General features: G+C 50.8%; 1 protein-coding gene across 3 annotated transcripts; it reads right to left on the reverse strand.

The window, feature by feature from the left end:
• Positions 1-385: 385 nt before the first annotated feature.
• TNFSF15 (TNF superfamily member 15) lies at positions 386-15,150 on the reverse strand. Of its 3 annotated transcripts, none has more exons than XM_038156699.1 (5): positions 14,907-15,150; positions 14,551-14,802; positions 7,341-7,392; positions 6,563-6,610; positions 386-1,106 (listed from the first exon to the last, which is right to left on the reverse strand). In XM_038156699.1, the coding sequence occupies exons 2-5, from the start codon at positions 14,740-14,742 to the stop codon at positions 679-681; spliced, it is 720 nt and encodes a 239-aa protein (XP_038012627.1). In that variant the 5' UTR covers positions 14,743-14,802; positions 14,907-15,150; the 3' UTR covers positions 386-678. The 3 variants fall into 3 exon arrangements, with proteins under 3 accessions (XP_038012627.1, XP_038012624.1, XP_038012626.1); XM_038156696.1 differs by having other exon boundaries at positions 14,551-14,807; XM_038156698.1 differs by lacking the exon at positions 14,907-15,150 and having other exon boundaries at positions 14,551-14,897.
• Between the last annotated feature and the right edge of the window lie 963 nt (positions 15,151-16,113).

A 16,113-nucleotide genomic window follows, 5' to 3' on the forward strand; every position in this document is an offset into this window, starting at 1 on the left:
AGGAGAATCTGAAGAAGGGTCATGCAACACTATACTGGAAGTGGTGGAGAAAGCTCAAAAACTCTTTTTTTTTTTTTTTTGAGTTGAGGAAATTGTACATTGAAGGTGGAATTAGGGGCATAGCCTAGCGCAGTACTCAAGAAGAAACTTCCTACCCACAGGTATCAAACATTCCTCCTTAGCTTACAAAGTTTTGCAGAACTTTCAACTTTCTCTTTCAAAAATACAGTTTTACCCCTCCAATATGATTTTCATTTTTCTGTTTTGGCTTTTCTTTGTTTGTTTTGGAGTTTTTTGAGAGTTGTTTTTTGGTTTTGTTTGTTTGTTTGTTTGGGGTTTTGTTCTTTTGGGGTGTTTTTTATTTGTTTTTTTTCGTTTTGTTTTGGTTTTTTGGGGTTTTTTTTTGGTTGGTTTTTTTTGGGTTAGTTTTTGGTTGTTTTTTGTTGTGTTTTTTGGGGGGTTATTTCACTCCAACCTGCAGCTTCACCTTTCCCTACCCATTAAACTAAGGCTCTAGTGAGCTGCAAGGGAGTGATGGCACAAAAGAAAAAGAAGAAGGAGGAGGAGGAGGAAAACAGCAGAGATTTCACCCCAACACGCGCCCACAAAGCCAAAACCCAACAAGACCCCCCCGATGGCCCTGGAGGGATCCTCCACCAGCTGCTGCAGGCCAGAGCCCTACAGCAGAAAGGCCCCAAAGAAAGTTTTGTGCTCCTTGGTGTAATCCACCAGCTTGATGTCACTCACGTTGACCATCAGCTTGTCTCCCACCTCCAAGGAGACAACAGCGCCCAGGTAGATGGGCTGGAACCAACCATTGCCGTTCTCACTGAGGGTCTTGGTGCCCATCAGCAGCTGGGTGGGCTCGGGGTAGCTGTCAGTGACCTTGGTGATGATCTCAGTGACAGAGCTGGTCTTGTGGCTGCTCTCCACGGGCCCTCGGAAGGTGACCTGGGCGTACACGTAGTAGTCCCCGGACACAGGGATCACCAGGGCGTTGCTGGAGTAACTCAGGTTGTTCTTGGTGAAGGCCAGGCCTCGCTTGTCTTCCCACTGCAGGATGGGCATGTGGCTCCCCACGGCGCTGGCCAGGTCCTGCCTCTTCACTGCACCAGGGAGAGAGAGGGAGAGGAGCGTGGGTGAGGTTGCCACAGCGTGGATGTAACATGAAATCTCTGCTCTGAAGGGAGAGGAGTTTAAACAGGGTGAGCAAAAAGCTGGGGCAGAAATGTTCGTATTTCACAGCTTGGTAGCTGAGCTGAATGGGCTGAAGGACTGTGGGAATGGATTTGTAGAGAGTCCTTAGGGTTTTCCTTAGGGTTTGATAGAAAGAAACGCTAAAAACTCTCTACAAGTCCATTTCCCACACAGGACACCTGTCCAGTGGTATTGTCCAGGGTGCCCACAGGGTGTCCAGGTCTGAGCTGTCAGAACTGAAAGCCAGGGGTGCTCCAGGAAGATCTTAAAGTGTAAACTGTGCCTGGGGGTCCTGGTTGTGGGTCAGACCCCAAAAGATGAGCTGCCATCCTCAAGGCTGAGTCTCCTGGCACTGGAAGCAATGGAGATGGCTTTACCTTCCCATCTCACCCGTTTCCAGAGTGAAAACCTTGTCCTCAGGTGACACCAGCACTGGGACAGTTGTACCATGCTTGTACCTCAGGGTTGGGAAGAGGAAATTCTAAATCATATTTTCCTTCAGGAGGGGTAGATTGCAGTTCTGTTTCTTAGAAAGACACTGCTGAGCTGGCAAAATGTCCACACTGGTCACCACGATGTGTCACCACTTGGACTTCTCTTCCTGCTTCTTCTTAAGGGGGTTGGGGCTTCTCAGCCCTTCTCCTCCTGAGTGCTCTCAAGGACATCTTTTGTAGAATTGCTTTTGGCCTGCCAAAGTCACTGGATTTCAGCAAATACCCCAAAGACCCCACTGTGCTTCAAGAGCTCCAATTCCAAAGCAACACATTCTATTTTAAACCATTTTTATCCCTCTCTTCCCATTTTTTCTTTCTTTAAAGTTTTTCTGGAACAGAATACTACATGTGCAGTCAGCCTCAACATTCCTCCAGGCTTTTTGTTCCCAATCTTGTGGTGAGCAGACTGAGCTCCGGTCTGAACCAAGCTGAGGATGCTTCCCAGCCTGCAGGGGACAAAATTAAAAAATTGCTGCCCTATTGCCTTCACCACTTTGAGCTCTCACACACAACTGGGAGGACAATAAACCTCAGCCCTTGCATGCTTTTCTGCAGGGAAGGAAGAGTTGTCTCTGCTCTTTACTGATTGCCACACAGGATTGTTGTGCTAAAGCAGCAGCAGCGGGAAGAGGAGGATAAAAACCATGAAGATTATCTCAGGTATTAAAATGAACCTGGAAAATGAATGATGAATACTTAGAACAGATTGAGGGAACAGAGTTCCAGGAACTGAGTCCTTTTTAATGAGCTTGTGTTCATGTTTAAAGTCGATTTTTATTCAGTGTTTGGGCAAGGCGGGGTGTGCATGGGAAGGGGGGCAAATGGAATGCAGGTGAGGGAAGGCTTTGGAATTCCCTTGGCAATAACCATTAGGTCCATCCTGGGTGAAATGAGACTCAGCAAAAGGAATGTGCTCATGTCCCAGTGGCATCTGTTTCCCTCTTTTCCAACAGTAAATAATCCATGAGGAGACAGGAAGCTGTTAGGAGTGCAATTCCTTTTATATTCTCTGAGTAGCACAACAAAATAACAGCGGGGTTTTTTTGGGGGTTTTTTTGTTTTGTTGTTTGGTTTTTTTTTTTTTTTTTTTTTAGTGCTGCTGAAATATCAAATCCTTCTGATATTCTCCCAGGAGTCAAAGTGGATGGGGAAAGTATCTCAGGGGAGGGGAAGACAGCCAGGGATTGTGGCAGCAAGGAAAGCTAAATTATAGAAATATTATAAAGGTTAGAGACAATGGAGCTTTGACACTGAGAGGGGAATAAAAGAAAGTGAAAGCGCTCCTGGTCTGCCTTCATCTGCATCCACCTCTCAGTTCAGGGACTGTCTGAATCCAGGGAAAAGCTCAGCTGCCTTTGGATCACTCTAAGCTTTGCAAGAGCTTGGAGCAATTCATCTCAGAGAGCAGAGGAAATCTTGTTTGAGGTGGGAAGGATGAGGAAAGATCAGAATACTTCCAGAAAATGTCCTGGGCTCTATTCCATCTCTGGAATTTTGGGGGAATTTGAAGAGAAGCTGCCTGTGAAATATTCTTTTCTTGTATAATGATGCATTTAAAATGTCAATGACACTCAATTCCACAATGAATTTTTATATTAGTTATAAAATAGATTTTATTAGTTATAGAATATAATAAGATCTCAAATGAACTACATGACTTCCTAACTTCTAGAATTAGTCAGGTTTCACAGCTTTAACCTCCCCTTTAGGATGAATCTCCCTCTATTGATGCTCTCTATTTTCAAGTTAATTACTTTTTCCCATGCTTTCAATAACAGGAGAATAAAATGAATGTTCAATTCAGCACAGCTCCTTTTCTAGCAGCAGCTGTACTTTGTACTTGTCATTTATTTATTTATTTCCTAAATTCTGGAGCTCCATTTCCTGCAAATATTTAATTCCTTTAATTCTTAAAGGAATTAAAATCTGCTTTTAAATAAGAATTTCATTGCCACAGTTCCTTCTATTTTCTCACACACTATAAATTTCTGGCATCCCTTAATTCTCCCGTCCCTGAATCCCTTTTGGTTCAGTCTCTTGGTGGAGAATCCCTGTTGCCTGTCAGATTTGGGATTTATTTGGGGCTGAATTTGTGGGGTTTCTGCAGTTCCTAGCACCAATGGGAGAGCCTCATCCTGAACTCTGAGTCTCAGCAAGAGACTGGAGCCTGTGGTGAAGCCCTTGTGCTGCAAGGTCCTGTGTCTTCTGATGCTCCAGTTCATGTCCTGAGGATTTAATAAAGATAATTTGGGGGGAGAAATCAGGCTCTGGCCACATTTAGAGGTGGGTTTGGGACCACACAAGGAGGAGCATGAACCAGGTCCCAGGTTTGGGACAACTGCAGCACGAGGAGCATGATCCAGGCCCTGCAGCATTGGTCACCCCCTGTGCCACAGGCTGGTGACACGGGGGAACAGGCACTGCCCTGAATCCTGACCCCAAATCCAACCAAGTAAGTGGGGAGGGGATGATGGCAGGACAAGGAGAAGCCCCAAATAAACATTAATGCACAGGAGGAAATGGCCCTGGAGGGAACTCTGAGCTGGGTTTGGCACATCTCAGTAGGTAAAGTCATCTGGGAGGGGAGATCTCCATTCCAGCCTGGGTGAATTAAAATTCTCAGCGTGAGTTAAGAAGGCCAAGAGCAGCTGGAAGACTTATCATAAAGGAACAGACACCAAAACATGGAGCTGTTCTGCTACTGCCAATTAATCAGTGCATTCCCAAAGAACTCCATCCTATTCTCATTCCTCTCACTCCTCTGCTCTCACCTTCACAATAGATGTGCCTAAAACTAGAAAAAGACAGAATGAAGGTGTGGAAGAGATTTCCTACAATTTAGAGTTTGTAGTCTGCCACCTTCCCATTGAATAAGGCACCTGAGGTGGAGGAATGTAACAAATAATTATTCCTTTTACACTTTCTATGCACAAGTCATGGTTTCTGAGAAGAGAAAACCAGGGTGGAGCCCAAGAAATTATTATGCACAGAGTTGAAAATAACAGGAAATATTTTCTGCCTGCAAAGTGCTGTTAAGCTGGGAAAATCATTGCCACAGGGTGAAGCACCAGGAACGTGTTCAGGCTAAGAAAAGGTCAAAGATAATCCATAGCTATTGGGTTCCTTGGTGACTGCACAGCACAGCACAGAAAGGAGAGAAAAAATTCCCTTAAGTTTCCCCTTTTCTTGCTCCTTTCTATGGCCAGCAGTGACTGCCTCTCAGAGGAATGCCAGAGAGGATGGACACAGTCCCAGGGAGGCTGCCTGGGAATGATGGCAAAGGAATTTTTGTAAATATGGGGGCTGGAGAGATGTGCAGAAAACTGCTGGGTGTTTCCCTGTGGCTTTTGTGCAAGCCAGGGAAGTTCCCAGCAGCAGAGCAGAGCTTTGGCTGCTCCTCTGAGTCACTGGAGCCTCTGGGTCTCTCTGCCACGGGGGATTTAAAAACCAAAACCTTACAGCAGCAGACATGGTCCACTTGCTCCTTAAAACTGGCACTTGAGCAAAGCTGTCATTGTGGCCCAGGCCAGGGCAGGTTTGGGGCTGCAGAAACCCCCGTGGCAAAGGGAAAGGCACCAGGGATGGGCATCAGGAAGGAGCTGCTGGATCAAGGAAAGGAAACTCTGCTGGGAATGCATCAGCCCTGAGCTGCAGAGTGATGGAGCCCTGGGGGTGGACTTGGATCTCTGCAGGAAATCAAGAGAGAAGCATCCCAGCACTTCTGCCTTTCTCAAGTCACAAAGTGCACCCTGGGGCAGCACTGGCGTGCTGGGGAAGCCTCTGCAGTGAGCTGTACTTTGGATAAAAGGCCTCAGGCCAGCTGGAAAACCCTCAGGCACTCACTCCATCCACACTGGAGCCAGGCAGGAACTTTTCTCTGGGAATACCTAAATTTTCCATGTGGGTGGAGCTGGTGAGGATGGGGATGTCTCAGGGCAAGGTCCTTGGTGTGGTGACAGCTTCAAGGCTGAGGCGGTGACATAGGGACCTTGGAGATGCTGGCAGCCCCTTGGAAAGGCATGGAAATGTCTTGGAAAGGCATGGAAACCTCTTGGAAAGGCATGGAAACCTCTTGGAAAGGGATGATAACTCTTTGGAAAGGCATGATAACCCTTTGGAAAGGGATGATAACTCTTTGGAAAGGCATGATAACCCTTTGGAAAGGGATGATAACTCTTTGGAAAGGCATGGTAACTCTTTGGAAAGGCATGGAAACCTCTTGGAAAGGCCTGGAAGCTCTTTGGAAAGGCCTGGCAGCCCACCCTGTGACAGGACTTTGTGATGGGACCTTCCTACCACAGCATAAAAGCTTGGAGGGCTCAGCTTGGCTCACCCTTTCCCTGCTTGCTCTGAAATGTTTATCTCACTGCAAACAGGGGGGAGGATGTATGGGAATGTGGTGTGTGTGGTCTGAGTCAGGCCTTGCAGAAAAATAGAATAAAACCAATCTGATTTGACCTGATTTTGCTCCAAAACTTGTAATTCTTGTCCATTCACTGCTCCACGAGGCTCACATGAGCTCCTTCCCTGCCTTTGCTGGAGGATTTCACAGATCACTGAGACATTAGGAACCTATTTCAGTTCAGTTACAAAAGCTGATCATTCAGTGAAAGAAATAGCTCAGAAAAGTGACATTTCTGTCAGTTGTCCCTTCGTGGGCCCTTTCCTGCAGACACACTGCACTCAGCCTGGCGTGCTCAACAAGGCAAAGCTGATTATTCTGCTCCCCATGTTTCCTGCAACACCTGCTCCTACCAGAGCCACACGGACCGAGCTTACTGAACCACAACACTGGCTGTAAAAAGGCTTTAGTTGAGAACAAGAACCACAACACTGGCTGTAAAAAGGCTTTAGTTGTGAACAAGAATTACCTGTCAGGTGAGCTCGTGGCTTCTCTGCACTGGAAAGTGTGTCTGTAACTGAGGGAAAAGGGAAAAAAATGGTGTGAGGATCTTTGCTGCTGCTCAATAATAAAATTACAGAATATGCTGATCTGGAAGGGACCCACCAGGATCACCCAGCCCAGCCCCTGGCCCTGCCCAGACCCCCCAGCAACCCCACCCTGGGCATCCCTGGCAGCGCTGGCCAAAGGCTCCTGGAGCTCTGGCAGCCTCGGGGCCGTGCCCATTCCCTGGGGAGCCTGGGCAGTGCCAGCACCCTCTGGGGGAAGAACCTTTCCTAAGTCAACAAAATATGAGTGGTGATTCCCCTGAGGAAATGTGCAGGCCCTTTCTGCAGAGGTCTGAGTTGGGGCTGATTTGCTGATCTCTCACTGACACCCCTGAGGTGATAAATGCAAACAGGGGACTTTGTCAGAGCTGCTGCAACACCAGCAGGGCACATTGTGGCTGTGTCCTGAACTGCTAGAGGCAAACAGAGGGGAAGGGTGAGGAGCACAGGCTCCCAAATCCCTGCTGGTGCTTGTTCAGGGAGTCCCACTGACCCTGAAGAGCTGTGGGGGAAGCCTGTGCCTGCACAGCTTTCCCAGCCCAGGGTTAGAAATGCTCCCATTTCACTCTGCCCGCTGTTATCTCCCTGCATCTTCTCCCCCAGTGTGCCCTGGCTGGCTCGTCTGGGCAGGGATTGGGGTGCTGAGGGCAGAGGTGTGCTGGGATTGCAACACCAGAGGGGAAAGGGTGGCAAACTCACCAGCAGCCACTGCTCGTTGCTTCAGAAAGTGAGGGCCCCTCTCCTCTGTGACCTGCAGGGGACAGTGACATCAGTCAGCTCAGAGGGCTTGGTGTGAATTATCCCAGAACATCAGTGAATTCATGGAGCATTTTGGCTAAAAGGTGAGCCCTGACAAGTCTTGGTTCACTGCAAGACATTTCTGCTGTTGGTTTAGAGCTGCCTTCATGCTGACAGGGTTCCAGGGCCTGGGGGAGGTTTGTTGGATTCTGAGCTGGACAAGCCCTTGGCATGGCTGGGAGAGCAGCAGCAGAGGGGCAGTGTGACCCAGCCATGGGTGGTGACTGCCCAGCCCTGCCGGAGCCCCTCTGCTGCTTGGAGCCTCTCCTGCCCTCAATCCAGGCACAGCAAGCAGAGCAGAGCGAGAGATTCTCCCCAAGGCAGCCAGGCTGAGCCTTCGCAGGAGCAAAGGTTCCCCCCAGCAGCAGCCAAGAGACTGAGGCGGATCAGCCGCACCTGCCTCTTGTCCTGCACCCGTCTCATTCCTGACCAAGCCTGTTCCTTAGGTCTGTCTGGAGTTTGGGGTGTCCTCCTGGGGAGGCAGGAGCTGAGCAGACCCGAGGGAGCAGCCGCAGGCTGAGCTCTGCTGCTCGGAGCCCGCACAGGGGAAGGCTCATCCTTCCTCTGCTCTGCAATTCCCTCCTGGAGCCCGACACTCCCATTGCCCTCAGGCAGGCCACGGCCCCGGGCCCTCGGGCATCCCGAGGGTTGTGTCTGTCACACGCTCAGTGTCCTGAGTCACCTGTGCGCCCCCTGAGCCACCCGGGCACGGCACGGCCGCGGCTGCACGGCAGCGCTGCGGGGAGCTCCGCAGGGAGGACCCTGGGGGTGCCGTGGGGTGCTGGGGATAGTGTGGGATGCTAGGGATGCTGGGGGATAGTGTGGGATAGTGGGGGATGCCGTGGGATGCTGGGGATGGTGGGGGGTGCTGGGGGATACTGGGGGACAGTGTGGGATGCTGGGGATGCTGGGGGTGCTGGGGGATGCTTTGGGGTGCTGGGGATGGCAAGGGGTGCTGGGGAATGTTGGGGGGTATTGGGATACTGGGGGTGCTGGGGATGGTGGGGGATGATGGGGGTGCTGGGGAGTGCTGGAGGATGCTGTGGATGTTCGGGGATTCTAGGGGATGGTGGGGATGCTGTGGGATGGTGGGGGATGCTGGAGATTCTGGGGATAGTGTGGGATGGTGGGGATACTGGGGATAGTGGGGGATGGTGGGGATACTGGGGATACTGGGGGATGCTGGAGATGCTGGGGATGATGGGGGATGATGGGGGATGCTGGGGATACTGGGGATACTGGGGGATGCTGGAGATGCTGGGGATGATGGGGGATGCTGGGGGATGCTGGGGATACTGGGGGACGCTAGGGCATGCTGGAGATGCTGGGGATGCTGTGGGATGCTGCCTCGCATCTGGCCTCGCAGGGCTGTGAGGAGCAGTCCTTGGATCAGCCTGGGTTGTGCTGACCCTCAGGGCTGTCAGAAACCCCTATCCCAGAGCATCTTTTAGGAACACACGGGGCTGGCACGGTGTGTTTTAAGGGCAGACACCAAAAATACACTAAATAAACTGAATAAACCACCCCATGTCAGCTGATAGCAAAGTACTCGAGGCACTTTGCCCAATAAAAACTGAAACAATATTAATCTCTAGATGCTGAAGCTGGCTCCTGCTGGCTGTGTCTCACACAGCTTCAAACACTGCAGGAGAAGGAGAAAATAGAGAATTTATATTGGCTGGGGAAGGGGAATGTTTGTGGCAGGAGAGTCAGCCTGCCTGGGGTTGGGGGCTGCTGGCTGCTCCAGGCAAGCCAAAGACAGTTTAATGTTTGACTGGAAGTAAACATCCGTGTGCTGCTGCAGCAAACAGTCATTTCTAAAATAGCGTGGTGGGGGAAAATGGAGAAGGAAACAGTAGGGAAAATTCTCCTTTGTTTTTTTTTTTTTTTTTTTGTATTCCTTTGCCCACCTGTACACAAATGTGTGGCCCAGCCCCAGCAGCCTCCTGGCAAAGACTGGTGTGAACTTCCAGTGTGGGGCTGAGGGAAAATTGGTGCTGTGCTGTCCAGGAGATGCCTGAGCCTTTCCTTATGTGTGAGGAGTTTCAAAGTCCTGCTCTCTGTGGTGACTAACCATGAGTGCCCTGCTGATGGGACTCAGTCTCAGCCTGGTTGGTGACTTTGTCCCTGCCCTGGGACAAAGCACAAGGTCAGAATTTAGGATTTCCCTCACACTCCCCCAGCTTTTAGCCAGGTGTAGTCACCTAGGAGTACATTTACACATTCCTTGTGTGGCATTTCCTACCTATTTCCCAAGTGACTAATTCTCATTAGTGATCCCACTCTCTAAGGAATCTGCAGCCAAGGAAAAAATCAATCCCAAACCTATATTTAAGAATGTAACTTCTGTGGAACTGTTTACATACTTGAAGCTTAACTTCTGCTGAAGTTCCTTGTATAAACTTGGATGTTGCAATCCAAACAGAGGTGGCAGGAAAATGGGAAGGAGAGCAAGAAGAATTCTGCTTCTTTATAAAATGTAACAAAAAGGTTTTGTTTGAACCTAAATTTACTTGTTTCCTAAGAAATCCAGCTGGAAACTCCAGGTGCGGGAGCTGCCTTCAGAGATGGTGAGGGACAGAGCAGATAGAGCAGGGGGACACAGCAAGGTGTGAAATTATTCTGTTGCTTGACAAAAATATGGCTGTTCTTTTTTTCCTAATTGTGCTATCTCATAAAGGTGTAAATATAAATACAAATCTCCTACAGAAGATGTTTTAGCAGCAGACAATGCTGCATAATGACCAGGTGTCAGAAATACTTGTCCTGAACAGGCACAGATGTTGTGCATTGATGGGGAGGGAGAGCTGAGCAGCACGAGACCATGCAGAGAACATTCACACAATCAATCAGTGCTTTCCTCTCTTTTCCCTTTCTTGCTCAGCTGTGGTTCTGAAAAGTCACAGCTTCAATTTTCCCTTTGGTTACTGTGGAGAGCCCAACCACTGAGTGATGTTGAAATTCCCCCCCTGAGCTGACTCACAGATATTTGGACAGGCTGTGCTGATGACCCTGGGTGCAGAACACTTCTGGTACCACAGAGGTCCAAAAAGCCCCAGTGCATTTGTATCCAGGTATTGCTAAACCCAAAAAGAGGGCTGATAGCCAACGGCATGGCAAGAGCAGCTGGCTCTGCAGGCAGAGGGACTGAGGAGCAGAATGAAAACCCCCAGCTCCTCCACCCACTCCATCTCCAGCATCCTCAATTTCCATTTCCCTGTTTCACAGGGAGGATCTCTGCAGGCCATGTGCAGTACATAAACCCAATTTTTTCTAACACCAAAGATGCTCCATGGCCTGGGCTGGGAATTTTTGGCAGCAACTGGTCTGGGCCAGTAAAAACTGGCTTCAGTCAGAACATTTTGCTGCTCAGTGGAATGCTGTACCCAAGGCATGTGCCCACAAGGAACACCTGCATCCAGCAGTGGTGGCCAGGCAGGGATTTAACCGGTGCTGGCTTTGGAGGGGAATCCCAACACCTGGGCCCATCCAGGTGTGCTTGCTGCTCCTCCCCGTGCATTTCTCCTTCCCCATAGATCAGGAAGCTTTTGAGTTTCTCCCTCCTTTATGGACAGGCCATTAGGGCAGATCTCTCCTGGGGTTTGTGGCCAGCTTTCCAGCAGGATCCAGGTGGAGCCTCTGGGATTTTCCAGCTCCTCCTGCTCTGCAGCAGGTCCCTTGTCCATTGCCAGCTGACATGGCACAGACCTGGCACACAGCTGCATGTCCAACCCTTGGGACAGGGTTTGGAGTTCCTATTTATGCTGCTTGTGGCCTGACATGCCAAGGAGGCCATGAAAAATAAACCCAAACACCAACTTCTCCAGGCCACAGGACTTGATGCTGTGCTGAGTGGGATGCTGAGGCAGCCAGAGCTGCTCTCCTGTGCCTTTCCATTGATGGTTTTGGGAACTCAGCCCGAAACTTGGCTTCCCTTTGAGGAAGGATTGCCCTTCCTCCAGCAGGGCACCACTATGGCCTTAATATAGATTTCCTGCTAGTAACACAAGCCACGTGTTCTGGTTTGAAAAACCCTTTTTCCTCTCCTCACTCTGGACTGAAGCACAAAAGAAAGTGGTTTCTCTTTCCCAAAGGAGCAGTGGAGGGAACCTGGAAGGTGTCCAGGAAAAATCATCACCAGACTGGAATTATTCACTCAAGACGCACCGCACCATGACACACAGAGAACACTGGTAGCCCACACATGTTGCTGTAATGACATAACTTGCCCTGCTTTTTCCTGAAAGGGATATTTCCAGCGAAAGAGATGAGTTTGCATCCCTTCAGAGGCACCAGGTGACACCACGTGCACGGCGAGGCAGGGGTGACCAACGCGCCTCGCCCTGCGGGCAGCCTGCCCAGGGACGCTCCCCTGTTGCACAAACCTTCCCGGGCTTCCCTTCTCCTCCTTGCTCCAGGAAGGACTCAGGAATTTACTCCATCTGCTCCTCGCCTGCTGAGTCCCTCCCCCCTTCCAGGACTGTCCCCAGAGCCTGGCAGGTGACAATTGGGTGTGGGCAGAGCTCTGTGGGGCAGCCAGAGGACTCCTCCCGTGAGCTGCAAGGGTCAGGAGGCCAATACTCATCTGAGGCAAGCTCAGGGCTGCCCACTCATGCCACAGTGCCCAGGGCACCCACACCCCAAACCAGTGCCCCAGAGAGCTCTGCCACACATGGCCGGTCCCAAAACTCCTGATCCGAGCTGTCTGTGAGGCACATGAGGACGGAGCTGTTTAGCAAACTTTGAATGCAGAAGGAAATGCAACAAGACATTTTCCTGAGAGCTTTTGTGCCCAGGAATATTCCCAGGGACTGAACCTCTCTGAACCTGCATGCTCCTGGGGGATGTGGCTCCTTGGGGCATTCAGAGGCAGCCACACAGGCAGAGACATCCACCCCTTTGTGCTGTCCTGCTGGACAACAGCGATGAGCACAGAGAGCAGCAGAGGGAATGATGAGCACAGAGAGCAGCAGAGGGAATGGTGAGCACAGAGAGCAGCAGAGGGAATGGTGAGCACAGAGAGCAGCACAGAGAGCAGCAGAGGGAATGGTGAGCACAGAGAGCAGCAGAGGGAACGGTGAGCATAGAGAGCAGAAAAGGGAATGGTGAGCACAGAGAGCAGCAGAGGGAATGATGAGCACAGAGAGCAGCGGAATGAATGAAAATCAGGAACAGGCAGGGCCCAGCAGAGGTGCAGCTCCTCCCACAACACCCCGGGCACTCCGCCGGCCCCGATGACTTTCCTCTTCCTCGCTGGGACTCACAGAGGTTGTAACTCCTCTGATCAGCTCGTAACATCATTGTGGAAACATTACGTGTTGCTAATTGGGAGCAGGTGCATGGGAACGCACAGCAGCATTGCAATTCCAACCATTTACGTTGTGCTTTTCCTCTTAAGAAGCCAAACCCACTCATAAAAAAACTTTTCTCTGCTAACCCTGCCAATGGGGTCATGACCCAGGAACGCATTGGATTGATTAAACAAGTTAACATCTGATTATTCTTCTGCTCCAAGACTGTTCCAAGACTGAACTATTCTGCTCTCGTGGGACACAAACAAACCCAGAGTAGCAGCAGAGGTGCACAAAGCACCTCGTGAATTTTACCACCCCAACCTCGAGCAGCACCCAGCTTTTCAAGCTCCTCCACGTTCAGCCTCTGCTCTGCTGTAATTCCACATTTCCATAACTGAAGGCCCCCAGTTCCTCTCAGATCATGCCCAGCCCCTGAAGAAAGCTGTGTCCTGGCACCCGCAGGCAGGGCAGCCTGGGTTTCTACAGCTGGAACCGAGGGCAGTGCCAGGGCCAGGGCAGCATCACAGCTCACACACTCAAGGAATTGCCAGATTTACCAGCCCGAGGGGCTGCACCAGGCTAGAACCAGGTGAGACAGAGGATGCTGCACCCTGAGCTCGGCATCTCCCGGGCAGCGCAGCCGCGGGCTCTCAGCGGGGCCAGCGCAGCCCGGGAGCCGCCAGCGGAGGCGCGGCTCTCCCCTCCCCGAACATCCCCGGGCTACAGGCGAGCCAGGGGACAAACCTGCCTTCGAGGCCACCGGAAACCAGCCCCCCTTTCTGGGGCCCTGCTGATTAACTGGAGAATTTCAGACCTGAAGCTAAAATTCAAAGCTTAATTCACCAGATGCTCAGCACGGGGCATTCCTGCTGAGCTCACCCGTGCGAACAGGCACTTGCAGGGGGAAAGGAGCAGCAGAGCAGGAGTTTGTATGGCTGGGAGCAAAGTCTGGCAAAGGAGAAGAGATGAGATGAGCCCTGGACTGAGAGAAAGTTTTAATGGGGAGTTAAAAACAGGTTGTAAAGTTCAGGACTGGACTCCCTTAATTGTCTCTAATCAGATCTCTGCAGAAGTTTGCATTAATAATAATTAATTATTCACCAGAGCTGTAGCTGTCAGCCCAGTGACATCAGCAGATCTTCCTGAAATCAGACACTGCAAGGGGAAGATGCAGATTTAACCCAAGAGAGGGGAGGAAAATGAGCCATAGTGTCAAAAATCTGGCAGGAATCAGTGATTTTTTTTTTTTAAGCATTCTGTGCAGCACAGCAATAAAAGTTTTAAAGTCATGTACTCCTGAAATCAGACACTGCGAGAGGAAGCCACAGATTTAACCCAAAAGAAGGGAGGAAAATGAGCCATAGTGTCAAAAATCTGGCAGGAATCAGTGCAGAGACAGTGATTTCCACCAATCAGTGATTTTTTTAAAGCATCCCGTGCGGCACAGCAGTAAATGTTTTAAAGTCATGTACTCCTGGAATCAGACACTGCCAAGGGAAGCCGCAGATTTAACCCAAAAGAAGAGAGGAAAATGAGCCATAGTGTCAAAAGTCTGGCAGAAATCAGTGATTTTTTTTAAAGCATTCCGTGCAGCACAGCAACAAAAGTTTCAAAGCCGTCCACTCTGCTCGTGACCTCAGTGAAAGTAAGAACCGCTAGTTAAAAAAAGAAGGAGCAATGATCAGATTTATCCTCGGCGTGAGCAAGAAGGAACGCAACAGCGCTCGGACACGAGAAATCCACGAGGAGCATTAGAAGCGCTCCAGGGAGGCCCCGTCGGGAGGCGCGGGCGGCACTCAGGTGCGCCCATGCCTTACCTGGCTGCCGCAGGAGCTGGGCGCTCGCAGGTTGCCGACCAGCAGGTAGGCGGTGGGCAGCATGAGCAGCAGCACGGCCAGCAGGCAGAGCAGCAGCGCGCAGCGGATCCTCCGCAGGTCCTGGCGGAGGTGCAGCCCGGCGCCGTGCCCGCTGCCCGCAGCCTCCGCGCCCATCTCCACCGCGCTCTCCATGGCAGCAGCGCCGGGCTCGTCCTGCCAGGGAGCCGGGCACCGCCAAACCTCCTGTGGCTGCTGCCCTGCATGGAGACCCCCATTAAATAAGAGCTGTGCCGAGTGTGGGAAGGCACCGGCGCGCACGCACTCCCTCCCTCCCTCCCGAGGAATGCACCGCCTACAATAGAAACCCGGCAGGAGCCGCGGGAGCGCTCCTGCTCCGGCCGCTCCTGCTCCCCCCGCTCCCTGCTGGAGGAAGCCAGGAAAGTCCCGGTGGGTGGGACCAGGATCAGCCCTGCTGCTGCTGCTGCTGGTGCTGCTGCTGGTGCTCTGGGCTGGAGCTCCGCAAGGTTTTCCGCCTGGCAAAGGGAACATGAAACCGATGGGAGTGAAAGTGAGAAGCAGGGGCAGAGCGAGAGGCAGAGGCGAGCGCAGCCCGGCAGTTTCTTCTTTCCCAGAGAAAGGGGAAGAGGCTTTTTGGGGAAGGTGAGATGACAGGAAGCAAGTGAGCCCAAAGAAGGGGTCCGGTTCTCTGAAGTGTTGCTTCATCCCCCCCCATTTTAGCAGAATTCACAAGAGGCTTCCCGTTGCTCATTGTGCACCTTTTGCACCAAACCGTCAGGGCTTAGGCCCAAAATCAGATGCTTGTCTGTTCTGGGGCTCATCTTCCCCCAAATCATCTTAATTAAAAATCTTAACGTTGTGCTCTCACAGGAGTCTGCTATTGCTATTTGGACAGGTGTGATTTTACTGTACTTGGGGGAAAAATGATGTCAGTGTTACTTGGCTGACAGCTGCTATCCCTGAGAGAGAGGGGCTGCAGCCTGTGGAGATCCTCAGGAGCAGATCTGTGGATACTCTTAATTCACTTGAAGAAAGAACGGAGAATTTTTTTCTCAGGCTGAGCCTGGGAATTTTAGAAGAAAAGAATTTAAACAATTATTATTTCTCTTTCTGTAACCATTGTTTATGATTCTCTAGAATGTACTATTCATAATCACTAATAATGTGAGATGTTTCTGCTTTGAGACTAATCAGGTCCCAGCTCAGCGAGCAAGACTCGCTAAAACTCACAACTTCTTGCTAATAAAGAATTATTCTATTTTACCTTCTGATCCACCTAAAGACTGGAGTTTTCATTCCATCCCTGACTCAACAGTGTCACTGATCAGCAGCACAACCAGGAGGAACAAGGTCTGCTGGCAGCTGATGTCCAGCTGGAAGGGGTTCCTGTATCCCAGGAAAGTTCCTTCCTTGCTTCCTGCCACTCTGCAGCAGCCCACCCTCCGCAAGGAAATCCTCTCATTTGGGAAGTGCTTGGCATGCAGATGTTGCCATTTAGACTTGCCCAGACTGTTGAAATTGGTTTTGGTTTTTGTCCCCAGGAAA

Source organism: Motacilla alba, chromosome 17, assembly GCF_015832195.1.
Source record: "Motacilla alba alba isolate MOTALB_02 chromosome 17, Motacilla_alba_V1.0_pri, whole genome shotgun sequence".
NCBI classification, from domain to species: Eukaryota; Metazoa; Chordata; class Aves; order Passeriformes; family Motacillidae; genus Motacilla; species Motacilla alba.